Below are 26,516 nucleotides of genomic sequence, written 5' to 3'. Positions count from 1 at the left end.
TTTAACACTATTAAAACACAATTTAAAAAATTGCTCCAAATATAGTTTTTTTTCTAAAACATTTAATTACATTTAATTTTAATTAATTTTAAATATGTGAGGTGTTTTATTTATTTATTATGCTGTGTTTCGGTGTTTTAGGGGGTTTTCTCATTCATGGTAATGGGAACTCGTACAATGAGAATACTGCACAGTGATTGGTAGTCCAGGTCCACGTGACTCCAGCTGTACGTAACTGAAAGGCATCTTATCATGCGCTGCGCAGCAAATCTAGGCCTCCGACCGGAATCTCTACATTCCTCCAGGATCACCAGGTACTTCCATAGGGCTAAATTTTCCCCAGTGATTTGCGCTGTTTTTTTTGAGCAGGCTGCTCTTTTTGGCCTAAGTTGAAAAACCACAGTTTCCCCAATCAGTTTGCACCAGTGTAACTCAGTTACGATTTTTTTCAGTCAGTTTTTTTTTTCAGCAAAAGGGGACATAACCAGCCACCTGCACCACTTCGGGCCATTTAGGGAAGTTTGGCCAGCTGAGAGTTACTCCAGTTCTGATTAGGTCAGCGTATGTGACCTCTCAAGAAAAACCTTCCCTAGAGTTAAGGAAAGCAGTGCAGCAGATGCCTGGACACAGTGAAAGAATTGAAAAACACATAGCAGCAACTTACCTCCAACCCCGCCTTGGGAGAGAGAGACCACCGGACCGAGACCAGCAAGCTCTTCGGGCGGGGTTGGAGGTAAGTTGCTGCTATGTGTTTTTCAATTCTTTTAATGTGCTGGGAGCTGGCTGTATGCTTCACTTTGCAGCCTCAGCTCACATTGTGTCCCTAGTTACTATGGCAGCCTGATCTTTTTGGCGCAGATCAAGACTCCACCCCTAAAACTAAAGGTCAGGTTACACCATGCCAAAATGAAGAAATCCAATGGGGAAACTTCGAACATTTTTTTTTGGCCTACTTGGGCCCCAAAAAATCGGGCGTAACTCTTCAAGTACGCCAAAAAAAATGCTTTGGGGAAAATTGAGCCCATAGATTTTTTTCAGATCGGAGGCATTCGTATGAAGGAAGCATCCGACTGCAATTTCCCCCCAATAATTCCTGTCTGCCCCCTGCACAGGTTGCCTGATGAGCAGGAAACACACTGGGGTTGATTTTGACTTTTGGGCAGCCAACTGAGGGAGCCCGCCGGCCACACTTGTATCCATGGCAATGAGTCCCCGCGCTTTTGAGGCCAGGGCCTCATGTGAATCATGCTGGCCTACAGTGGGTGTCAAACGGGCATCCCAAGGCAGCTTATTGGCTTCGGCCCGCAGGAATGTCGGCCAACTGGCATGCTGCAGATAGGTCCTGGGAAGCAGGGCGGAGGTGAAGCTCGGTGGGGCAAGCCCAGAGCGGTAGTAGCCCACAGTATTTTTGTGCCGTCTGAAAGAGCAGAAGTGCCCTTTCGGGACCCACAAACATAGCTTCAGTTATACTGTCTTATTCCCCCCCCCCCCACCACCACCACCGCTGCCACCCCTGGGTGAAAGTATCTGAGCTGGTACATGGGAGTGAAGAAGCAAGTAATTCAGGGGGTGAGTTCAAGGAGATTGAGACAGAGGCATATGGGTTAGGGGGTCTGCACAAGGACTTATAGATGGCATTGAGTCTGACTTCAACCTCCTCGTCAACATTACCTTCCTCATCATCATAAGGAAATAATTGTGTCTCTGTTCCCCCTCCTTCTCATCATCTTCACCCTCTTCCTCCTCCTGTGACCCCCACCTCTACCACTGGTTACTGTAGCGAATCTGCTGAAAAGGACAGTGCAAGCTATGAATAGTTGAGCATTACACTCTTGGGATTAAAGATTCAGAGGAGGTGGGTGGAAGCTGTGTGGTTCTTCCACGGATGCCATGATAGCACTGAGGGAGTCCAGTCACTAACCTGGTGCTGGATCTATGCTGGAACCTCGCCGTCTCCCATGGGAAGAGCCGAGAGCCTCACCATGAGCTCCATGGCCTGCTCCTCATGGGGCACGAGAAGTTCCAGGTTCGATATGTTCCCCCATCTTGGTTTGCCTCTGACAGGCATTGTGTGCAACAAGATTGAGAACATTAGGTGATGGCTGGTATTGAAGAGCATGTGGCAAGGGGCATATGAGAACTGAAATAAGCAACATGGTGCTCTCGCCCTGTTAAAGTGGAGGAACAGGTTTTAGGTTTGTGCAGGCAAGTAATTGCTGTTAGAGGAGATGGCAGCTATACTGTAAGGTTCCCTGTCGGTATCCCCCTTATTCAGGGTATATTGTAAAGGGTCAGTTCTACAGCTGTTGCTGTTAGAAGATGAGGAGTGTGCTGATGTCTATGGAAGAAAGGGGAGAGTGGCCATTGTGTCACCTTACCTCCTCTGGTCAGGTCATTGAACTTTTTGTGGCACTGGTCTGCAGTCCTGAGGGTGAGGGAGTTGACACTCAGTTCCAGTACAACCTCCTTCCAGATGGCACTAGTGCCCTATCTGACAGGTTTCCTGCCACAGGCATACAACGGTCTGTCTCTGCTGGATTCAGTTTTAACAAGAAGGGTTTGCAGGAACAGAGTGAAATTGAGGCACCTTCTTCTCTGCCTCTGTGCCTTGCCCTGGTCCCTTCTTTTATTGCCCCTGTGTCCTAAGTGGGGGCACTTGCCCGTTTATGACAAATGAGGGAAATGTACCAAGAAACATATTTCTTTCCATTTGTGCCCCAGTAATGGTGGGCACAAGGGACACCAGTGCATCCCTGATACCCAATGTTGATAAGGACCTGAAGGTGGATTGGAACTTGAAATGGCCGGAATCCCAAAGGAAATCAAATGCAGCACAATCACTTGCTTTCAGGAAACCGGCCTTAAGCTACAGCAGCAGCAGGATTTAAAAAAAATCTTGAGCCAGTAATCTGGATGGATTTATATTGGGGCCGGGTTCTGCAGCCAAATTCCTTCTTTAACAACAGAGGTGGGCGTCATGTTGGTGCCATAAGTGGCACAAGCAACTACCTGCAATATGCAAATATTCCTGACTCCGAGATTCGGGACAGAGTCAGGAACGCAGCCAAGGATGGATAGACGTTCCGCTCCATCCCAGATCTGCCCCCCAAAAGGCTGAGCTGGTCTTGATTCTTCTTCTTAGGCAGTCCCTCGGAGTCGAGGATGACTTGCTCCCATACTAATGAGTTCTCAGAATGCAGGATTTACAGTCTCTGTCACAGATGGTGGTTGGAGGAACGGGTGGGTGGGGTGCTTGGGTTGTCTTGCGCTCCTTCCGCTGTTTGCGCTTGGCTTCCGTGTGCTCCCGGCGAAGTGACTCAGTGTTCGACGGCTTCCCGGATGCTTCTCCTCCATTTTAAGTGGTCTTCGGCCAAGGATTCCCAGGTGTCGGTGGGGATGTTACACTTTTTCAAGGAGGCTTTGAGGGTGTCCTCTGTCCACCTGGGGCTCGCTTGCCAGGTCAGAGCTCTGAGTAAAGTGTTGGTTTTGGGAGTCTAGTATCAGACATGCAGATGATGTGGCCCATCCATTGGAGCTGATCAAGCATGGTCAATGCTTCGATGCTGGGGATGTTGGCCTGAGCGAGAACATGACGTTGGTGCACCTATCCTGCCAATGAATTTGCAGGATCTTGCAGAGGCAGCATTTGTGGTACTTCTCCAGTGCTTTGAGGTGCCTGCTGTACATAGTCCATGTCTCTGAAGCATATAGGAGGGCAGGTACCACTACTGCTCATGAGCTTAGTGCCGAGTTTGAGGTCCTGGTCTTCAAACACTCTCTTCCTCAGGTGACCGAAGGCTGCAATGGCACACTGAAGGTGGTGGTGGACTTCGTCATCGTCGTCTGCCCTTGTTGACAGTAGACTCCCGAAAATGGTCCACGTCGTCAAAGGCCTCGTCATGGATCTTGATAATCAGGGGGCAGTACTGTGTGGCGGGGGCAGATTGGTAGAGAACCTTTGCCTTACGGATGTTTAGTGTAAGGCCTCATATACTTCAGTGAAGGCATTGACGATGGTTTGGAATTCGACCTCCATGTGTGCACAAACGCAAGCGTCATCTGCGTACTGTAATTCAATGACAGAGGATGGGACGACCTTGCATCTGGACTGAAGGCAACGGAGGTTGAACAGCTTCTGTAGATAAGCTCCACTCCAGCTGGGAGCTTATTGAGGGTGAGATAGAGCATTGCAGCAAGGAAGATCGAGAAGAGCGTTGGTGCAATGATATTGCAGTTTCGGTCACTGTGGTACTAAAAATCTATTTCATTCTGCAGTCTGAAGTGGAAGTTATTGCCAACAAAGTTATTTTTTATGCGTTCTGAGCACATTTTTAGAGCACTGCCTGAACATGTGCTGGCATTTGTGGTGTGATATGGTACAGGGCATTCACTGCCACTCCCAGCCCCCACCCAGTCCTGATCATGGCACGACCTGCTCAAGCTTTGAATGCACAGAATAACTAACTGGTACATCAACCTGTAGGGTATCTATTCACAGTTGTGTTACTGTGCGAAGACTAGACAGCACCACGTGGGGAGGGAGAGATGATCAGAAGGTCAGTCACCACCCGTCAACTTTTTGCATCTCATAGCGGCAGATCTGGCCTCCGGCATGATGGGTCGAATGGCCTCTTTCTGTGCTGCATCATTTTATGTATCATTCTATGATCTGTGATCTGAAGTGGCAGGAGCAGAGGCCTGAAATTGGTTAACTTACTGCCGCCCACTGCCGCCGACATTCCTCTGCAACATCTGCCCAGTGCCAATTTCGACATGGCCTGGTGTGGGCGGGAAGGGAGAGCTGCTGGGAAGCACCCACCGATGTCAGCAGACGGCCGATTAGCATAAGTGGATTCCCGCCCGCTGAGATACGATATTCATGTGGGCGGGAGTCGGTGGCAGAAAGGGGGTGGACCGCTGGCTGGAGGCTGGTCTGTCCCCGATGGCAAGTAGGAAGATTGTGGAAAAAAAGGTTAGTGAACATTTTTTATTTGTTTTTTTCCACTGCGACTTACCTTGATGGGATCCCCTGAAGGTCTTCCAATAGCTTTTTTTATTTTTTGCTAATCATTTTTATTTTTAGGTGCTCGACTCCATCCTCGGTGACACTTGGGCGGCAAGTGCCTCTGCCACCGAGAATGAGAGCTCCCGCCGGCTGCTACCCAGATTGGCGGCGTAAGTCCCTCATTTGCCGCCCGCCGACCTTCGAGGGACCTTGATGATGAAAATCCCGCCCGAAGAACCGTCAGGTATCTCAGCGGCCATCGACGGTCCTTTGGGCGGCACTTGGGCGGGCGGAGGCTTTCATCAATTTCGGGTCCCTAGAAGCAAGTTACCAGCCAAGGAAGTTACATCTCTCAGAAAAACTTTGGGAGGGAACTAAGGAGAAACATTTTTATGCATCATATTTATAGTAATAATACAGAAATAGATTCTTGCTAACATCACAATCAGTTTCCAAATGTAATTGCGTTAATGTCAGAAATATGTTGACTAAAGCAACATGTAGCAGGCTCTCTACATGTTTACTTATTAATGCGAGTCTCTGAAGGACCAGCGCCACATTGGAGATCTGTGATTTCTGAGCACCATTCACTTTTTACTGCAGCTTTGTGGCATCAGCCACTATTGGATGGCCAGAAGGAAAGGCTCGTAGGGCCCACAGGTTGCAGGTGGGGATCTCGTTGGAGGCATGGTGTTCACCTCCTTTATGCTGATAGTGTTTCATTAGCTGCAGGTGAAACGTGCTTGCTGCTCACAGCGTGCTATCGATATAAAAGTGCCCAGAGATATGGAAGTAACAGTCCTTTGTATACAATCTGTTCAGTGCTGAATTTACAGTCGCTGCCCCAGGTCTTTGTGCGAGAATTTCTGTCAACATGACAGTCTTCTGTCTTCACTCTTGAATAAAACTGAAACAGTACTCAGTTTGCACTACATGGAATCTTACAAGCCTCAGGTACTGCACAGCTGCACAGTCTGTATGTTTCTAGGGCCACACAAGACATAATACCACTTCTAATCCAATTTCTCTGATTGTTACACATTGCTGCTATCTGGGTGACTGTCTTGTAGTTACTGCTCCTTTAAGCATCAATTGGTGATATCTTAATTCTCATAAAAAGCTTTATTAAGTATTCTTTTTTTATGAAAAAATTGGGAATAACAATGGAAAACAGCATGATCACTAAAATGTTTTATATTATGCTACAGGGTGATCGTGGTTATGAAGGACCAAAGGGACCTCGTGGAGCTCCAGGCGTTGGTGTGAAGGGTGATAAGGTAAGGCGTAGGTATGTCAGATTTATAATACAACGCTAATCATGCCTGCAGCAGCAGATTAAGTGAACTGATGCAAACCTTTTAAGAACAAAAAGGCTAGTTGAGACTAGTTATACTTTGTAGTATATTTCTTCCAAGTTAGTATAATGGGAGTGGCTCAGTATGAAATGATTCTTTGTAGGATATGAAATGTTCAAGCTTTTTTAGGAAGAAATTAAAACAATGTGAATAGCCTTGTACAACAGAAGAAGAATTATTTAAAATGTGCATACATAAGGAACAGTGGGTTCTCCTGGTTGCAGTGAAAATCTGCAATCACTAAATGGCTGCCACAATTTCTGAAATGGTTACTGGTATAACTCTACGTTATAAGCCAAATTGGCCATGGGTGGAGGAATTTCAGCAATAGTCACAGGGACCCAGGAACACTAACAATGCCCCAATTAAACAACAGAGAGACATGGGTCTGAATCTTTCTTTAGATCCTCAACACTATGGAAGTGTGGCAGGGCAAGAGTTCTGGCCACCCTTCATGTCTGCCCTGGTTACCTGGGTCAGGGTCATTTACATATTAAGGGTGGGCACTAGGGCCATTTACGGCACTGCTTTAGGTGCCCACCTCAGGTAGATAGGAGGGAAATTGTTTGTGTCTTATCACAGCTTAGTGTAGCTGACAATGCCACTAAGAGAAACATGTTTTTTTTTTAAGTTTGAAGTTTTAAAATTGCCTACATTGATTCCCAATCAATTGTCTGAGTCAAGAGCGCCATTCAAATTTTAAATCCTCTCCTCTGTGGCCCTTAGTGATACATGAATGCAGCAATTTTTTCCTCCGATTTTGAGCATATGGCCATTCCAAGGGGTGAGCCACATCCATGCTATGCTGAAGGATGACCTGAATCTGGAATACATACAGGTTCGGGACCATTCAGGTGGCAGTGCACATAAGTGTTGAGATAGAAGCTGCCCTTCCTTGCCAAAATTCAACATAGAGGACCACAGATGCGGTCTCTATGTAAAAGCAGCAAATATTTTTGTTCAGTTAAGTTAAAGCTTGCTTTGTTGGCAGAAAGAGCTTATTTTAAATATTAATATATACAGATATACGGACACTGACACAGACTACTCTGTTCTCTGCACACTGAGCCATTAAGGAAATCTATTATAGGGAGAAAACTCTGTTGGAGAAATGTGGGAAATAAACAGTAGTTTCCAGATACTAACACCTCACATTACAAGGTGCAATGACTGTAAACCTCTCTGCTCCTCCATTTATTTAAAGAAAGGCTTGTAAAATACAAGAAGTCCTAGCACGCTAATCACAGCCCAAACTGCTAAAGTTTTGTTCCGGCAAAGCAACTCAACGTCCATGTACAACAACAACAACACATATAACATCACTTCTTGAATATCCACTGAGAAATAAATCATTCATTCAAACATTCTGTTACTTAACAGACTCGGTAGCAAACACCACTCTTTAAAGGATATATTAACCACTTGTGGATTGATTCTAGTTTTTATGGACCCAAATTTCCCCAGGAGTTGCTCCGTTTTTTTTGGAGCAACTTGATTTTTCTGAAGTATCTTTTTGGTTGCAATTCTGGCCATTTAATTTGCGCCAGTGTAAATGAGTTAGTTTTTTTTTAGTTTAGCCTTTTTTTCAAAAGGGGTCGTTACCAGCCACTTACGCCTGTTTTGGCCATTTAAGCAAGTTTAGCCAGCTAAAAGTTACTCTAAACTAACTTAGGCCAGCGTAAGTGGGCACTCTTGTACATTCAGAAAAACCTTGTGGTGACTTAAGAAATCAGCGCAGGCAGCCGGAGATAGGGGGGGAAGGGGACCTTACAAAGCACTAAACACCTTCACAACAACATTAAAGAAGTATCAATACATTTAAAGCACCAAGAACTAAACAAAGCACAAAAAGTAATAAGCAATTAATTAACAAATAAAAAATAGAAGGAACCCTGCACCTAAAGCACCAAGATCAAAGTAATAAGCAATCAATCAATCAATAAATAACAAATAAAAAAATAGAAGGAATCCTGCACCTAAAGCAATAAGCAATTAATCAATCAATAAATAACAAATAAAAAATAGAAGTCCTACCTTTGGGAACACAACGGGCCGCCGATGAGGGAGCCATTCAGCCAGGGCTAGGGATGGCGTGCTTCGGGCCCCTCCCACACAGCCTGCAGCGCGCACTCACAGATTCGGCCTGCAGACTCTAGTGCACATGTGCAGAGGTCCCAGCACTGTTTTCCATGCGGGATCTGGCTCCACCCCCAATCCACTGGGCCACGCTACGCCACAACCGAGGAAGGGCTGGGGAGCGGCCAGAATCGGGAGGAAGGATGGAGGCAGACAAAAGCGGCACACCTCGGGTGAGGGCGCCAGAAAAAGGGGTTGGGGAAATTTGAGTCCATTGTTTTTAAGTATTGTGCCGCTAGGTATCTTGCTGTGTCTTTGGCTTCTGTATTATTTAGCCTGTGAGTAAATCCAGTAGTCTTAGCATCTATACATTGGTCTGATGGTGTGGTATTTTCCCCTTTTCGAGAGTGATGGTAGGCAGTCCATGTGGGCTTGTGAAAGAGCTCAAGCTTCAACAACCTCAAATAAAACTGATAGCCTTGGCTCTTCATACATTTTGATCAGTCCCCATTTTAATAAACAGCTAATTGACTCTTACCCATGGATTACAAACAAGATTTGAATAAAGCTATCTAAATATTTTTCGATATAAATCTGAGAAAATGGCTGCTCTGTGAATATGAAAATTATCAGGTAATTTTGTTCATACCAGTTAGATTAAAACAACAGCAAATGCTTTGCATGACATTTCTGACTGCATAATGGGACATTGAGACTTTAGGACAGTTTAAGATTATTCAAGAATAAATATGAAGAGCAGAAGACAGAACTAGCATGTGAAATTTGTTTGGTATGCAAAAATAATTTCAGTTGTTTAAGATTATATCCACGGCCAGATCAGCCATGATCTTGTTGAATGGCGGAGCAGGCTCGAGGCCTACTCCTGTTCCTAATTCTTATGTTCTTATGTTCTTATTATTTTATTTTTATTGTATTATGTTACTGTGCTTTCTCAGTTTTATTGTCTTTTGTTCAGGGTGAATTCGGTTTTCCTGGATTACCCGGCCCTATTGGTCCATCTGGTATTGGAATCCAAGGTGAAAAGGTGAATATGTGACTTGTATTTTTAATGCAAACATTCAAGAATTTCCCACACCACATAAAGCTCCAAATACACGTGACGTCCAATCCAAGCAAAATTGTCATTCTGGGTAAATATTTTAGTGCCCGCACCAGTATGAGCACAACATAGGCGTCTGCTGAGAGGCAGAAAGATGTGGTGCTGGACAGCCACATGGGGAAGCTCTCTGTCCCCTACCGACAGGTGCAGAGATGCTCTTTTGGTGAGTAAAACGGGCAGCTAATTCGATCTCACTAGTTTCCTGCTGGGCTTAAATTTAGGTTAAAATTACCTTGCTGTTGTTTCCAGGTCCTGCCCAATTTTTCTCCTCCGACCAAGCCTCTTGCACCCACTTTATCCTCTCCCTCCACTATGCCCTGGGCCCTGAGAATATTCCAGGTTGGTGTTTGTTTGAAAACTGTTCATATCTTTGTCATGATTTAACAAGAGTAGGCCATTCAGCCCTTCCAGTCTGTTCCACCATTCAATTTGATCATTGCTGATCTGTACCTCAACTCTGTTTAACCCATATCCCTTGATAGTCTTACCTAAAATCTGTCAATCTCAGTCTTGGAAATTTCTATTGACCTAGCATCCACAGCCTTTTAGAAGAGAGAATTCCAGATGTTCACTACCTTTTGTGTGAAAAAGTATTTCTTGATTTCACTCCTGAATGGTGTGGCTCTAATTTTAAGATTATGCCTTATTCTGGATTTTCCGACCAGAAGAAATAGTTTCTCCGGCCCCGATTTTTAAGGGGGGAGAATACGGTGAGTGCGAGCCCTGAAGCAGGCGGCAACCTGGGGAGTTCGGTCCTCATTTCCATAAATTTTCCCAGTGTCTTACCCAAACAGGGGCAGAACCACTACCTGTCGAACAGGCAGGAGGAGGAATTCGGCAGCAGGAGGCCACAGCTGGGGTCCCGTGGGAATGGACCTGGCAGTCGGTTGCAGTCGGTTGATGGAGGCGGGGGAAGAAAACGACAGTGAAAGGCGATCGGGAGGAGGGGGGAGACCCAAGGCTTCCTCTTGAGACCCGGAGAAGCACTGAGGCTCCTCCTGGCCTACAAGGAAACCTAAAATGTAATTTTAAAACTTACTTCCCTGGGCCACTTCTGGCCCACAATCCACCTCCCGGCAGGTCTGGCCTGACAGAGAAGCTGCTACTGCTCCCCTGCTCAGGCCTCCGACAAATATCGCAGAGCGGGTCCTGATGACATCATTGGGACCTGATCCGCTGCCTTCCTGCGGGTGTCCCGCTCCCGTGCTCAAAAAAACAGGTTAACATCAGGACACGGCAGGAAGGCAGCGGGATCAGAAGGGCTAAGTGACTGTCCTCATTTTAACTGCCCTCCCACCTAGTTTCCACCAGGCAGTGGGAGTTAAAATTGGGGCCATTGCATCTACCCTATCGGATCATTTTATCATTTTAATCACCTCGACTAGATCACCACTCAACCTTCTAAACTCAAGGAAATACAAACTGAGTTTATGCAACCTGTCCTCATAATTTAAACCTTTAAGCTCTGGTATCATCCTAGGTGACTCTCCGCTGTACCCCCTCCAGGGCCAATATATATTTTTTGATGTTCGGTGTCCAAAACTGAACGAAGTGCTCCAGGTGACTTCAATGGAAATAAAAATCTGGAGTGATGTAAAACGGGCTGCCGGTTCGGTATCGTACTTTATACTGTCGCACAAAGTCAAAATTACTCTTAATTTACGAAAGCTTTTACTATTAGCTTTGCTATCCCATGCAAGTTTTATCCCTTTTGCACTTTTTATTACTTGTTTTGTATCCCTTTATTGCTTTTTATAACTCTCCCAGTCTGTTGGATTTCCACTTTGCTTTGCAATTGTGCAAGACTTTTCCTTTAGCTTGATGCTGTCTCTTACCTCATTCGTTGACCATGATTGTTTAACTGCACAAGTGGAGCTTTTGCCTTTTGGTGGTATGTACTGGTTTTGAATTGTACTGAAAACATCTTTTGATTACTTCCCACTGTTTATCAGCTCAGCACAGTTTAAAGTGGCACATTTATTTCTCATTTTGTCTTACATAAATTTAAAACCTTGATTTCTGACTCTCACTTCTCCCTCTCAAATCTCAAACCTACTTTAATGTGGAACTGCATTGAATTACTGCATCTTATTTGCATAAACCAACAGGGAATACTGGGTCCAAGAGGACCGCTGGGCCCGAGAGGACCTCCAGGTGAAGGCTTGGCTGGCTCAAAGGTAAGAAAATCCTAAAGGTGTTAAAGCAATTCATTATTTTCACAAGTTCTCTGAATTCAACTGTAACTTCATTTTTGGACAGCATTTGGAGATCAATTCAATAGATATTCAATATATTTAATCTCACAAAAGCCACTGAGGCCCAAGAAAACAAAACAACATGTGAAGAAAGTCTATTAAAATCAGTAGTCCAATCAAGTCCACTAGCAAATTCACTGAATCATGGATTCTGCCCAATCCATTTAATTTCCCGAGTAAGGATTCTGCTTAGTTTCTCACTGCTGCCTCTAAAACTGAAGCAAATGTCCAGAAATTCCACTTCATCTTACCTCACATATTATTCATTCTTGACTAGTTGCCTTCCTCGCTATAACATTGCCATTCAACATCTCATACAATGTTCTATCATCTCCAACGTGCAGATTATTTTATCATCTCTAATCTTCTTTCTAACTAAATACTCAGTCAGTTACTTTAAAAGATATTGGGCTGAATTTTCGCCACCATCGGGCACCGTTTTTTTGCCGTCCACTGATTTTTTTTTTTGCAACAATCTTGATTTTGCAACTTTTCTTAAAGTTTCTATGCCGGCGGCGACTGTCAGCACCGGATTTTTTGTACTCTAGATTTTTTGGTGCAGATTTTTTGAAAACTGATTTCCGCACCGTTTTTGGCCCTTTTTGGCCATTTAACTGATTTTCACCAACACCGATTTTTTTCAGGACGGTGCACATTGACCTTAAGTACCGATCAGCAAAACCCTACGTTAACTTAAGGAAAGCGACACTGAGTATATTTCTGAGTTTTTGGAGCGAGGGAAGGAGACAATTTAAAACACAAATTCACAATGATTTTTGCAGAGGGAACTTGGAAAATTACTCGGAAAGTTAATTTTTCCCACAGAATGTTTTTGAGAATGTTATGTGAGAAGGCAAATTGCGACTCCACCCCTCCACAGAATCTCTGCTCACGGGGCTCCAGGCACGGGTCGTAGGAGTGCCAGCTGGCCGGCAGCAGGATCGCTCCCTCGGCCGGACACAAGTACAGGAGCTCGGCGCTTGGATTACAACCGTCCCACCCCCACCGCACTCGGGCTTCTTTCCAAGCTGAGCGCCGATCTCCTGTGTTTCTGTCCGGCCGAGGGAGCGATCCTGCCAACATGCACTCCGAACTGTGCATTGGAGATGGCACAGCAGCAAACTTACACATTTCTGCAAAAGCTATAAATAGTGCCATAGATCAGTGTGCGTCAAGTCTCCACAGTGTCAGAGCTTAGTGTTGCGCATGCGCAGACCAGACGCCCTCTTTTCTACGAGGGCGTCACCCAGCAAAGGTGTGAGTGCTTCAGTAAGTATTGTCTCACAATAACAAGATGAACAAAATTAAGAATAATAATTATGGGTGCAACTATTACTATGCCTCCATGTAATAAGGTTAATTTGCATGCAAGCCTTGCAGAGGTGCTGGATAATACGACTCCACCATCGCAGAAACCAGATTGCTCGGGTATTGATGGGGAGGAGGCCATACCCTGATCGAATCTACAGGGACAGGTGCTCATACCTACATCTCAGTGAGGCAGACTGCATTTGCAAGCTGCGATTTAGAAAGGAGGTCACCATAGAGATCTCCCAGCTAGTCAGGGCAGACATACATCCAAGAAGTGGCAGGAGGACTGCCTTACCTGTGGAAGTGAAGGTCACTGCAGCACTTGCCTTCTATGCTTCTGGCTCATTTCAAGCAGCAACTGGGGACATATGCTGCACGTCGCAGCACGCCACACATTGCTGCATTCGACAGGTGACTGCTGCACTGTATACCAAAAGGGACCAGTTTATCAATTTCCATATGACCACGCAGGCAATGCGAGACAGGGCTGTGGGGTTCTCCAGAATTGCTGGCTTCCCCAAGGTACAGGATGCGATTGACTGTACCCACATCGCCTTGAGAACATCTTTGGACGACTCCGAGGTTTATCACAACAGGAAAGGGTTTCACTCCCTAAATATCCAGCTTGTATGCGACAATATGCATCGGATCATGGCAGTAGATGCCAAATATCAAGGTAGCATCCATGATGCTTTCAACCTACATGAGAGCATGATATCTGCGATGTTTCAGGAGCTGCCAGAAGGGCACAGCTGGTTGCTCGGGGACAAAGGGTACGGGCTCGCCACCTGGCTTATGACCCCCCGACGCAATCCCCGCACTTAGCCAGAGCATCAGTACAACATGTCGCACATAATGACACGGAGCATCATAGAGCGGACAATTGGCATACTGAAGCAGCGTTTCCGATGCCTGGACCACTCTGGAGGCTACCTGTACCACGCCCCTCACCACGTCGGTCAGTTCACTGTCACATGCTGCATGCTGCACAACTCTGCCATCATGAGGGGCAGGTACTGGACATTGAAGATCCTCCTGAGGAGAGGGGGGGGTGGAGGAGGAGGAGGCTGGCAACGAGGAGAAGGAGGAGCAGCAGCAGCAGGAGGAGGAGCAGCAGCAGCAGGAGGAGGAGGACGAACCCATGCCACCACCTCAACCTGCAGGACAACGGCGGAGGAGGCAGCCTTGTGCACCTATAGCCATAGCTAAAAACTTGTCAGCAGCTAATCCGTGATCACTTTGCTGTCTGATTAGTGAAGACAAACGTAGGTCCCTTGCAGTCGGACTCAGTGAATTAATAATGGGGAAAAAAGAAATGGCAGACCAGTTGAACAAATACTTTGGTTCTTTCTTCACGAAGGAAGACACAAATAACCTTCCGAATGTACTAGGGGACCGAGGGGGAAGGAGGAACTGAAGGATATCCTTATTAGGCGGGAAATTGTGTTGGGGAAATTGATGGGATTGAAGGCTGATAAATCCCCAGGGCCTGATAGTCTGCATCCCAGAGTACTTAAGGAGGTGGCCCTAGAAATAGTGGATGCATTGGTGATCATTTTCCAACAGTCTATCGACTCTGGATCAGTTCCTATGGACTGGAGGGTAGCAAATGTAACACCACTTTTTTTTAAAAAGAGGGAGAGAGAAAATGGGTAATTATAGACCAGTTAGCCTGACATCAGTAGTGTGGAAAATGTTGGAATCAATTATTAAGGACGAAATAGCAGCGCATTTGGAAAGCAATGACAGGATCGGTCCAAGTCAGCATGGATTTGTGAAAGGGAAATCATGCTTGACAAATCTTCTGGAATTTTTTGAGGATGTAACTAGTAGAGTGGACAAGGGAGAACCAGTGGATGTAGTGTATTTGGACTTTCAAAAGGCCTTTGTCAAGGTCCCACATAAGAGATTGGTGTGCAAAGTCAAAGCACATGGTATTGGGGGTAACATATCAAGAAAGACTGGATCAACTGGCTTGTATTCACTGGAGTTCAGAGAATGAGAGGGGATCTCATAGAAACTTTTAAAATTCTGACGGGTTTAGACAGGTTAGATGCAGGGAGAATGTTCCCAATGTTTGGGGAAGTCCAGAACCAGGGGTCACAGTCTAAGGATATGGGGTAAGCCATTTAGGACCGAGATGAGGAGAAACTTCTTCACCCAGAGAGTGGTGAACCTGTGGAATTCTCTACCACAGAAAGTTGTTGAGGCCAATTCACTAAATATATTCAAAAAGGAGTTAGATGTAGTCCTTACTACTAGGGGGAATCGAGGGGTATGGCGAGAAAGCAGGAATGGGGTACTGAAGTTGCATGTTCAGCCATGAACTCATTGAATGGCAGTTGTACAGGACCTTGGTGAGGCCTCACCTGAATATTGTGTTCAGTTTTGGTCTCCTAATCTGAGGAAGGACGTTCTTGCTATTGAGGGAGTGCAGCGAAGGTTCATCAGACTGATTCCAGGGATGGCTGGACTGATATATGAGGAGAGACTGGATCAACTGGGCCTTTATACACTGGAGTTTAGAAGGATGAGAGGGGATCTCATAGAAACGTATAAGATTCTGACGGGAAGGGACAAGTTAGATGCGGGAAGAATGTTCCCGATGTTGGGGAAGTCCAGAACCAGGGAACACAGTCTTAGGATAAGGTGTAGGCCATTTAGGACTGAGATGAGGAGGAACTTCTTCACTCAGAGAGTTGTTAACCTGTGGAATTCCCTACCGCAGAGAGTTGTTGATGCCAGTTCATTGGATATATTCAAGAGGGAGTTAGATATGGCCCTTAAGGCTAAAGGGATCAAGGGGTATGGAGAGAAAGTGGGAAAGGGGTACTGAGGTGAATGATCAGCCATGATCATTTGAATGATGGTGCAGGCTCGAAGGGCCGAATGGCCTACTCCTGCACCTATTTTCTATGTTTCTATGAAGGCGAAACGGCCCGACAGTGTTGACTCTTTGCACCTGTTAGTGTGAAAAAATAATGTACATAATATATACATTGTTGGTTTATGTTACTTTAGTTCAAAAAATAATGTGCAGGATTCTGCTTAAATTTTAAAAATAATTAAGTTTATTAAACATTTGTACAAGTACTTAACTTTTAATTTAAAACATTTGTATCAAACTTTAAACTTTTCAATGAAGAAAATAACAAGTAGCAGCAACAAACTAGCTACAGCCATCTCTCCTCCCCCTTATTCAAAGACCTTAGCGCTGTGCGCCCCGCTTGCCCCGTTGTTGCCTCTACCCCTACCCATGCCCGTTGTCTCAGACTTGTGCTTCCTCACCGTGACCCCAAGGAATTTTCTGTTTTCTGCGCCAAGGCACATTTGTTGTTGGTGGGGTTAGACAGGGACAGACCTAGCAGACGGCATTGTGGAAGGCCCGGATTCATCGTCGGAGTCTTCTTCAGCCTGTGGATCAACCCACGGCACACTGCCTGACTTTGGTCTGGGGATTGGAAAGTGAGTGTCAGCAGTTGATGCTGCCAATTGCTGTTGGGCAATGACAGCCTGGGTGTGTCCACTTATTGCAGCAGCTACCTCCGACATCCCCTCCCTCATCTGTCCTGACACTGCATCAGCTGCCTCCGACATTTCCTCCCTAATGTCCGACATCTCCTCCCTCATCTGCCCCGACAGTGCTCCCATTCCTCCAGACAGTGTTGCTACTTCTACTGACAGTCCCGCTAATTCTACCCTCATCCCACCCATGGTGTCCAGGAGCGATCTCGTTAGCTCAATGCACTCCCCGCTCATTCCCATGAGCTGTCCTATGTCCTCTACATCCTGCATTTCAGGTTGAGCTCTACTTCCCACCCACTCAGCCGTCTCCCAGGTGTGGCTTGCTGCAACCCATTGGGACCCGCAGCCTCAGACTGTACACCATGAAATGTTGCGTCGGTTGTATCGCTCAGCAAAGGACTTGGCGCCCTCAAGAGGTTCACCAGCTCCAATTCCAATGTAAACATCTCAGTATTGGGGTCTTCCTGCTGCCCTTCATTCTCCAGCTCATCCTTGTCCTGATGTTGATGAAGAATATCTCGACTAACGGCTTCCTGATCATACACTGCTTCTACTTCTGCTTCAGCTTCTGTCTCTTCCTGTTGCGCAACATCTGCAAAACATAATAGAGCAGATGTTTGGTTAGCAGCAGGGGAGGGGGCAGGGTGACATGAGTACGCAGGTCACACAGCGCAGGCTCTTTTCAAAGACCACGATGCCAACCCAGAATGTACAATTTGCAGGGTTTACCCTCTGTCGGTTACCTGGGCCCAGCGTTCACATTGGTGGTTGATCTTCTCTTGTGAGATTTAATCATATCAGTGATCCTCTGTTCCACAGCTATTAGTTGCAGCCAACTTGGCGCACCTCCTCCAGTTTTTGACCTTTCTCAGTTGATCTGTAGCACCTTCCTCAGCAAAGATGAAAATAGAACTTTTTAAGAGGGCCCTTCTGCTGTGGTGGCCACACACACTCACACATATTAGTCACATTTACAAATGTAATTGCAGTGCATAAATAAAAATATTACTTACAGTGACTGCTTGACCAAGCTCCTGCCATTTTTTGGCCTGCGTGCCGCTTCTCGGGATCATGGCCACTGCCTTGAACTCTTCTGCAACTTGTTCCCAAAGTTTTGCTAGTAGAGGGTTTCAGTTTCTTTTGTCCCATTCTTTCTTTGTTCTCCAGTACATCCCATCTCCTCTCAATCATGTCTATCAAGGGCTCAATTTCTTCTGCTATCTCTTGGCCCTTCCCCTTCTCCTTCCCCTTCTCCTTGTCCTTCTTCTTCTCCTTCCACTTCCCTTGGATCCATCTTTTGCCGCTAAAATTTTGTCCAGATCCAGCTCCGATCCGAATGTGTTCTCACAAGCTCTTGATCCAGACCAGGAAGTTCACTGTGGATGCACGGGCACACCTGTCACGTGAAAAAGTGATTTTTTTTTTTTCCGGCGCATGCTCAGACTTTTCGGCACACACTTGAAGCTCCACCCCCCAAGACTTAACTTCGGGTACCGCAGCGGCAAAATTAAATTTTACTTTGGCGAAAGTTGTATTTTTCTTTCGACGCAATCGGCACAAATAAATCGGCTGTTCATCCGCCTGGGCACAAAAAAATCGGCAAAGAGGAAAATTGAGCCCATTAATAGTTTACTTGCAGCCAATGGATGTTAATATTTCACATCAGCACATATTTATTGCATTATACACTCTGGCCCGAAAATTCATGGAGAGAGTGAAAAGCCCAAAGCCAGGTATTTGAGATAGAACTTGGTTCCAACCGGGATTCTGACCCATTGAGGCTGAAACTTTCAAGTTCAGTGGGTGGGGTGGGGGGGAGGTCATGGGCAGATCTACTCGCACCCCCTATATCAAGGGGACATGTGTGGGAAAGTTCCTGGGCTTCCTGGAGAAATTCCGGTTCTACACCCTCCATCGGCCTCAGCCGAACCCAAGCCAGCTGACAGCTAGCGTGAATACCACTGAGGCCCCACTATAGGCTCCAGTACTCCTGAGAGAAAGGTGATCAATCCCAAAAGTATCAGTTATCTTTTTTTAAATGGTGCTTAGCTGCCTTTGGAACTGAAGACATTCTTACCTTTTTTTCCTTTGACCCCGGGCTGGACCTCAGGTTCTCCCCAGCAGAATGGCTTTAGGCCACTCCACCTACTGGCGGACGGATTGGGGGGGGCCACTGCTGAAGCGCTCTTGCAGACATGATGCACCGCCCTAGTCATGTAAATGACCCTGTCCCAGGGATTGAGGACTGTGTCTCCTGCTCGGGGCTAGAATCTGAGGATTCTTGTGCTGGTGGACCAGGCCCCGAGGAATTTCGGGGCCGAACAAGACAACTATTGTCAGTGAGATTTTACTGCTGCTTATTAATATGGAGTGTGTACTTTGCAGTGATGTGTGCAGCAGCTGTAACCACTTTCAAAGTGCAGGATTCTCTGAAAGAATATGTGCACTGTCCCTGCTCTTAACGTTACAACAGAAAAGCAGATCGCTGTGAGCTGAATTGATGTACAGTGACTTCTGAGTAATGTTAAAGTTTCTTGAGCTTGTCAAGTTTCTGGTTACTTACAGCCCTGGAGCCTATTCTTCTAATTGACACTGCAATTATTCCACTTAATATAAGTTTGATTCATGAACATGCTCTGTCTCATCTGCTGTTAGGTCAGTTCGTGTGAATGTAATTGTTCCTTGTGATGCCCTGTCGATAAATGGGAAATAATTTACGTTCCAAGGGGGCGAGAGCTTCTTCTGCCTTGTCCCCAATACATCACACCTGCAGATTGGGGCATTTCCAGGGGTATTCCTGGGCTTCACCACAAATTCACCCAGAGTGGCCCGATGAGCCCAGTGGAACCTTTGGTTGCTGAGAGCAGCTCTAGGTCCTGTTCTAGAGCTGAAGCTGCAAATAGCAGTCAGTGCCAGAAAGATCAATCGCCCTTCTTTTATTTATGGGACCAAAAAGAAGTACTAAAAATTGTTAGCCATTGTCTTGATCCCGATCTAAGCTAGTCTCTCTCAGGCCCCAGGAGAGGCGAGGGCCCAGGGGCAGCACGGGCCAGCCCACACTGCGATATGTGTGCGCACTAGGCCCGTGCAGCAGAGCAGGTCTCCAGTCATCTTGGGTAATCCTTGTCACTGGACTAAGACCTAGCTCTGTCAAGACCGTGTGGTGGCTGGTGTGCAATGGCCACCACACGTTAAAAAAATCCACGCACAGGCATCTTCCACCCTTCAAGATGTAGTTTGGGATCTGGAATATTAGGTCCTTCATTGAAACATCTGTGAACTCATCCCTTTTTGGCATGAAAGCAAGTTATCCTCGTTTCGAGGAACTGCCTATGATGATGATCTAAGCTAGAGGCTTCCACCTCTTGGAGTGGTGTGGTGCTGCTCTGCGATCCACTGCTTCCACGGAGTTGGTGCCTCTGTTCTGCTGCTACAGGCAAAGGTGCTAACTCGATTATTTAAATGATCCCATCCCCGGGATTTGGGACAGGGTCATGGACGGGTGAAAGTGGCAGACTGATATCCCGCCCCACCATACTTAGAAATTAGAAGCTCTCTCCCCTGCAGCTCCTGGTAGCATTGACTTCCCGGCCCCTTCCCAATGCTCAAATTGATGACACTTCGCCTTTCAGTTGCTGTAGGCTGTTAAATCTGTGGCAGCTTGCCAGTTTCCACCACTACCCTCCTCCCCAATCACTAGTGCCCAATCACTAGCGGTTTGTGACCAATGCAAGCGCACATCAGGAAATCTGGGCCCCTGTTTCTGAAAATCAAGTTAAGTAAGTCTTAAGAATTTGGAATTTAATTTGGTTTGTTTATTTGTTGCGTCACTTTGTGCTCAGGTTATTTGAACAAGGCATGTTTTTTTTAATTAGATTTGAACATAATTCCCAAAACTTATTTCTGCAGGGTGATCAAGGTTTGCCAGGAGAAGTCGGAGCTCCAGGAGAAAGAGGAATTGGAGAGCCAGGACCAAAAGTAGGTGCCTGAAGAGCAAATCGTAATACTGACAGTGTAGTCATCAATGGGTATCGAATGTTTTATTAATGGAGGTTAGACAATACCTGTGTGAAATATGGTTGGAATGACTTGTCCATTAACTCTCTCTTTCAATCATGTGATACATTATAATGTAAAACTATTGACAGTTATGCACTCTAGGGGCTGAAATTCCTGTCTTTGCTACTTTTAGCAAAAAGGTAAATGTGATTAAAAGTTTGTGACATGCTGCTTTTTGCTTTCTTTGTTTTTGTTAAAATTAGCATAACGAATTTCAGCCATGAGATTCTTGCTCTCATGAGCAGTGCACAGTTGAACTGTGGATTAGCCTTTGCTTTTACACATTGTTCCATCTGCTGGTCATTTGCAGGAACTGCACCTCATGATTTCCTCTGATATTTCTGTGGATCATAAATGAGAGTGACAAATATTTCTGCGGCATGCTTTCACATTTAAAATACTTTTTAGTTACATCTTACATAAATGATGATTTTGAAATTAATACAAAAGAATACTTTTAGAATTATATATTTACAAGGACCAGCATTAAACTGCTGAACACCGATCGACCTTTGGATATTTCAACAAATGCATATTTTCATTAATTTACCACCTTAAAAAAGACCACCTGTAAATTTCTGACAGGTGTATTATATAATAGATGTGAGAGATTGCCACCTGAAATTTGTGCTGCTATTGTTTATTTTATGTCCAAATTCAGGCGAAAGGAAGTTGAATTTCTCACCTTTGGAGACATTGCAAACTTTAGAGTTTATTATTTTCCGAGCTCACATTTTTATTACTTTTTGCTTTTTTTCTCCTTGTGTTTTTTGTTCATTTTACTTCTTCCCATTTTCTTTGGTCTGCCGTTGTAATTTTATTTATTTTAAATAAGTGGGTAGAGAGTATAGGAACCTTTTAGATGTAGGTGACTACATATTTGAACTTATTTCCTCAAAGGAAGGCCACCATAAAAAGCAAAACAATATTTGGGCAGCCCCCGCCTTTTGTGCCCCCGCAACCATGGCACCCTGTCGTCAATGCTTCCCTTGCCCAACGCTCCCCCTCCTCCCATATTGTTGTATCATCCGACTATCGGGACAATAGAAGACGACTTAGATGGACTTTGGTCTTTTTTTGTCTAGCAATTCCGATGTTCCATACTCTCCTTGCCGCATGCACCCAGTGCCACTCGCTCCCCACTGGGAAAGCACCTCGTGCACACCACGCACTCAGAAACCATTCTCTGGTTGCTGACACCCAACAGTGTGGCCCTAGCGCTGCCAGTGCATCATAAGAGACATCTCCAGAATGCCAGCAAATTATGCCAGTTGGCTGACCTCGTTTTATCCACTGATTTTTACCTTGGAGCATGTAGTGCCTGCATGATGCTGGCACCACTGAAGTAATAGTCAGATAGAATTATCGACCCCAATATCTTCGCGTGTTGTTTTCCATGAAGGTGTTGACTTTTGTGTTGGTTAGGGTGAACCCGGCTCCTCGGGATTGGCAGGTCTTCCCGGTCTTCCAGGAGAAGATGGCGCTCCAGGACAAAAGGTAATTCTGAGGCTACACTCATTTTGCTTAAGGGAGGCAGCGATCGGGGGGAGTCGAGACAGCGATCGGGGGGAGGGGAGGCAGCGATCGGGGGGAGGGGAGGCAGCGATCGGGGGGAGGGGAGGCAGCGATCGAGGGGAAGGGAGGCAGCGATCGGGGGGAGGGGAGTCAGTGATCGGAGGGAGGGGAGTCAGTTGTAAAGTCCTGTCCCCTCAGTACAGATTCACACGAGGCATGTAGTGAAGTCAAGGTCACTCTGGACCTGCACCTTTATTTCACAGCTCTGGAATGCTGCACTTGCCTGAGACCTGCCCTTATATACCTGTCTCTTACAAGTGCACCCCTGGTGGTAAGGTATGCTGATGGTTACAGGTCATATCTTATTACAGTCATGTATAGCATGTTAGGATACAGTTATATATAATTATGTAAGATACATGACATCACCCTCTCCCAAGGTCTTATTGTCTTTATAGGTTCAGTCTCTCAGGTGGTCTACGCTCTCGCATGGTGCGTCTGAGTTGTGGTTCAGTTGTTTGCCTTGGTGTCTGTTTTTCTTTGGGTGTGGTTGCTGGTATCTCGCCTGGGCTGTCTGTTTCGATTGGTGTGATTGTTGTTGACTCGCCTGGGCTGTCTGTTGGGATTGTCCTTTCCTCAGGTTGTTCCCTCTGTCTGTCCACCAGGTGTGGTGCGAGTTCTACATTGTAGTCTGCCTCTGGTTCCGCAGTGTTGTTGGTAAATCTGCTTTTGACTTGGTCTACATGCCTCCGACAGGTTTTGCCATTGTCCATTTGTACTACCAGTAGCCTGTTTCCTTCCTGCCTGTTACTGTCCCTGCAAGCCATTTGGGATCCCTGCCATAGTTTAGTACAAACACTTTGTCCCCTATCTCATTCCATCTCCCCCTCGAATTTCTGTCATGGTACTCAGTCAGCTTACGGCGCTTTGCCTCAACGATTTTGTACATGTCTGGGAGGATTAATGAGAGCATTGTTTTTAAAGTCCTTTTCATCAACAGTTGCGCGGGGGGGGTTCCCAGTCAGTGAGTGCGGACGAGATCTGTATGCCAGCAGCAGTCGCAACAGGCGACCCTGCAGCATGGGACCTTGGATTTTAAGCATGCCTTGGTTAATGATTTGCACTGCTCTCTCCGCCTGGCCGTTGGAGGCCGGCTTGAACGGTGCCGTCTTGACGTGATTTATGCCGTGGTCAATTATAAAGTCTTGGAATTCTGCGCTGGTGAAGCACGGAACATTATCACTGACCAATGTGTCAGGGATTCCGTGCGTTGCAAACATGGTTGCGAGGCTCTCCACAGTGGTGGAGGTTGTGCTCGAGTTTAAAATGGTGCATTCGATCCACTTTGAAAATGCATCTACAACTACGAGGAACATTTTGCCCATGAATGGGCCTGCATAGTCTACGTGCACCCGCGACCATGGTTTGGTAGGCCAGGGGCTCAGTGGAGCCTCCCTGGGGGCATTGCTGAGTTGGGCACAAATGGTGCACCTTCGGACGCAGAGCTCCAAGTCCACGTCAATATCAGGCCACCAGACATGGGATCTGGCCATGGCCTTCATGAGAACGATCCCCGGGTGCTCGCGGTGGAGCTCCCGGACAAATGCCTCTCTGCCTCGCAGAAGCATGACTACTCGGCTGCCCCACATCAGGCAGTCTGCTTGTCGTGATAGCTCATGCATGCGCCTGTGAAAGGGTTTTCATTCCTCAGGGCATGCATCGCGAGCCTCTGCCCAGTCACCGGTTAGGACACATCTTTTTACTAAGGATAACGTGGGGTCGCTGGCCATCCAGGCTCTGATTTGGCGAGCCGTCATGGGCGAACCTCTGGACTCAAAGGCATTGATTGCCATGACTATCTCACAGTCCTGTTCGTCAGACCCTTCCATGGTCGCCAGGGGTAGCTTGCTGAGCGCGTCGGCACAATTGTCTGTGCCTGGTCTGTGCCTTATTGTGTAGTCGTAGGACGCCAGCATGAGTGCCCACCATTGAATTCGCGCCGAGGCGTTGGCGTTTATTGCCTTGCTCTTGGATGGGAGGGACGTGAGGGGCTTGTGGTCGGTTTCTAACGCGAACTTGGCCCCGAAAAGGTATTGGTGCATCTTTTTGACACCGTACACGCACGCGAGCGCCTTCTTCTCTACCATTCCGTACCCGCGCATCGCCCGCGAAAGTGACCTGGAGGCATAAGCTATGGGTTGTAATTTGCCCGCACTATTGACATGTTGCAAAACGCACCCGACCCCATACGCTGACGCATCGCATGTGAGAACTAGCTTTTTACCTGGGTCAAAGAAAGTCAGAACACTGTTGAAACACAGAAGGTTGCGTGCCTTATTGAAGGCGCATTCCTGGGCGTCCCCCCAAAACCAATCGCACCCTTTCCTGAGTAGCACGTGGAGAGGCTCCAGCAGTGTGCTTAAGTTCTGCATAAAGTTCCCAAAGTAATTGAGTAGCCCGAGAAAGGTGCGCAGTTCTGAGACATTCCAGGGCCTGGGTGCCAGGCGAATTGCTTCTGTTTTGGACTCTGTTGGGCGGATTCCATCAGCGGCAATCCTTCTGCCCAAAAATTCAACCTCGGGTGCGAGAAACAGGCACTTGGATTTCTTGACTCGTAGGCCTACCCGATCCAACCGCTTTAGTACTTCCTCCAAATTACGGGGATGGGAGTCGGTGTCCCTGCCCATGATAAGTATGTCGTCTTGAAATATAACCGTCCCCGGGATGGACTTGAGCAGACTCTCCATGTTGTGCTGGAATATGGCAGCTGCCGACCTGATGCCGAATGGGCATCGATTGTACATGAAAAGGCCTCGATGTGTGTTGATGGTGGTGAGTAGCTTGGATTCCTCAGTCAATTCTTGCGTCATATACGCAGATGTGAGGTCTAATTTTGAGAAAAGTTTACCTCCAGCCAATGTGGCAAATAAGTCCTCCGCTCTGGGCAGCGGGTACTGGTCCTATAGGGAGACTCTGTTTATGGTGGATTTGTAGTCCCCACAGATTCGTACGGATCCATCAGGCTTCATGACTGGGACGATGGGACTTGCCCAGTCGCTAAATTCCACAGGTGATATAATGCCTTCCCGCAGAAGCCTGTCGAGTTCGTGTTCAATCTTTTCCCTCATCACATAGGGTACAGCTCTGGCCTTGTGATGGACCGGTCTAGCTTCCTGTGTGATGTAATTTTGACTTTGGCCCCTTTGAAAGTGCCCACACCTGGCTGAAAGAGATGTTCAAATTGCTTTATAACTGTTGAGCAGGAGGTCCGTTCCTCTAATGACATGGCACGGACATCATCCCATTTCCAGTTTAGTTTTGCCTGCCAGCCAGCTTCTCCCCAGCAGTGCTAGGGGGTCTCCGGGGACAATCCACAGGGGAAGTTGGTTCACTGTCCCTTTGTGTGTGACAGAGAGCATGGCGCTGCCGAGGACTGGTACGATTTCTTTGGCATAGGTCCTTAGTGTGGTGTTGACCCTTGTGACTTTTGGTCTATCTCTTTTATGCGGCCACAGTTGTTCAAATTGTTGAGCGCCCATGAGAGATTGACTCGCTTCCGTATCCAGCTCCATGTTGACAGATATCCCGTTGAGTAGGACCCTCATTATTATAGGAGGCGTCCTGTTGTAGGAGCAGCGGCCATTGATCGTGTTGACCCGCTGTACACCGGTGTCCCTGGTACTGTCCCCACCATCTTCTGATCCGCTTTCCGACCCATCCGATTCGTATACCAGCCGAGCTGCCGTTTTTTTGCACATGCGGGCCAAATGCCCTGTGAGGCAGTGATTGGGGGAGGGAGGCAGTGATTGGGGGGGGGAGGCAGTGATCGGGGGGGCGGTGAGGCAGTGATCGGGAGGGCGGTGAGGCAGTGATTGGGGGGGGGAGGCAGTGATCGGGGGGGAGGGAGGCAGTGATCGGGGGGCGGTGAGGCAGTGATCGGGGGGGAGGGGAGGCAGTGATCGGGGGGGTGGGAGGCAGTGATCGGGGGGGGGAGGCAGTGATCGGGGGGGAGGGGAGGCAGTGATCGGGGGGAGGGGAGGCAGTGATCGGGGGGGAGGGAGGCAGTGATCGGGGGGAGGGGAGGCAGTGATCGGGGGGGAGGGAGGCAGTGATCGGGGGGAGGGGAGGCAGTGATCGGGGGGGAGGGAGGCAGTGATCGGGGGGGGAGGCAGTGATCGGGGGGGAGGGAGTGATCGGGGGGAGTGATCGGGGGGGAGGGAGGCAGTGATCGGGGGGGGAGGCAGTGATCGGGGGGGCAGTGAGGCAGTGATCGGGGGTGTGGGGGAGGCAGTGAT

The 26,516-nt window shown here is 47.1% G+C and overlaps 1 protein-coding gene across 1 annotated transcript in view; it reads left to right on the top strand.

The window, feature by feature from the left end:
* The window catches only part of col28a2a (collagen, type XXVIII, alpha 2a), a 205,003-nt gene that overhangs the window by 104,905 nt on the left and 73,582 nt on the right, over positions 1 to 26,516 (top strand). The window contains exons 14-18 of the mRNA XM_070875706.1: positions 6,214 to 6,282; positions 9,413 to 9,481; positions 11,665 to 11,733; positions 20,557 to 20,625; positions 22,132 to 22,203. Of these exons, the coding sequence (XP_070731807.1) occupies positions 6,214 to 6,282; positions 9,413 to 9,481; positions 11,665 to 11,733; positions 20,557 to 20,625; positions 22,132 to 22,203 (348 nt within the window). The remainder of the gene's footprint in view (positions 1 to 6,213; positions 6,283 to 9,412; positions 9,482 to 11,664; positions 11,734 to 20,556; positions 20,626 to 22,131; positions 22,204 to 26,516) is intronic.

The sequence above is a fragment of the Pristiophorus japonicus genome, chromosome 3 (genome assembly GCF_044704955.1).
Source record: "Pristiophorus japonicus isolate sPriJap1 chromosome 3, sPriJap1.hap1, whole genome shotgun sequence".
Lineage (NCBI taxonomy): Eukaryota > Metazoa > Chordata > Chondrichthyes > Pristiophoridae > Pristiophorus > Pristiophorus japonicus.
The sequence above is the reverse complement of the archived record's forward strand: the minus strand, read 5'-3'. Positions and strand labels throughout refer to the sequence as shown.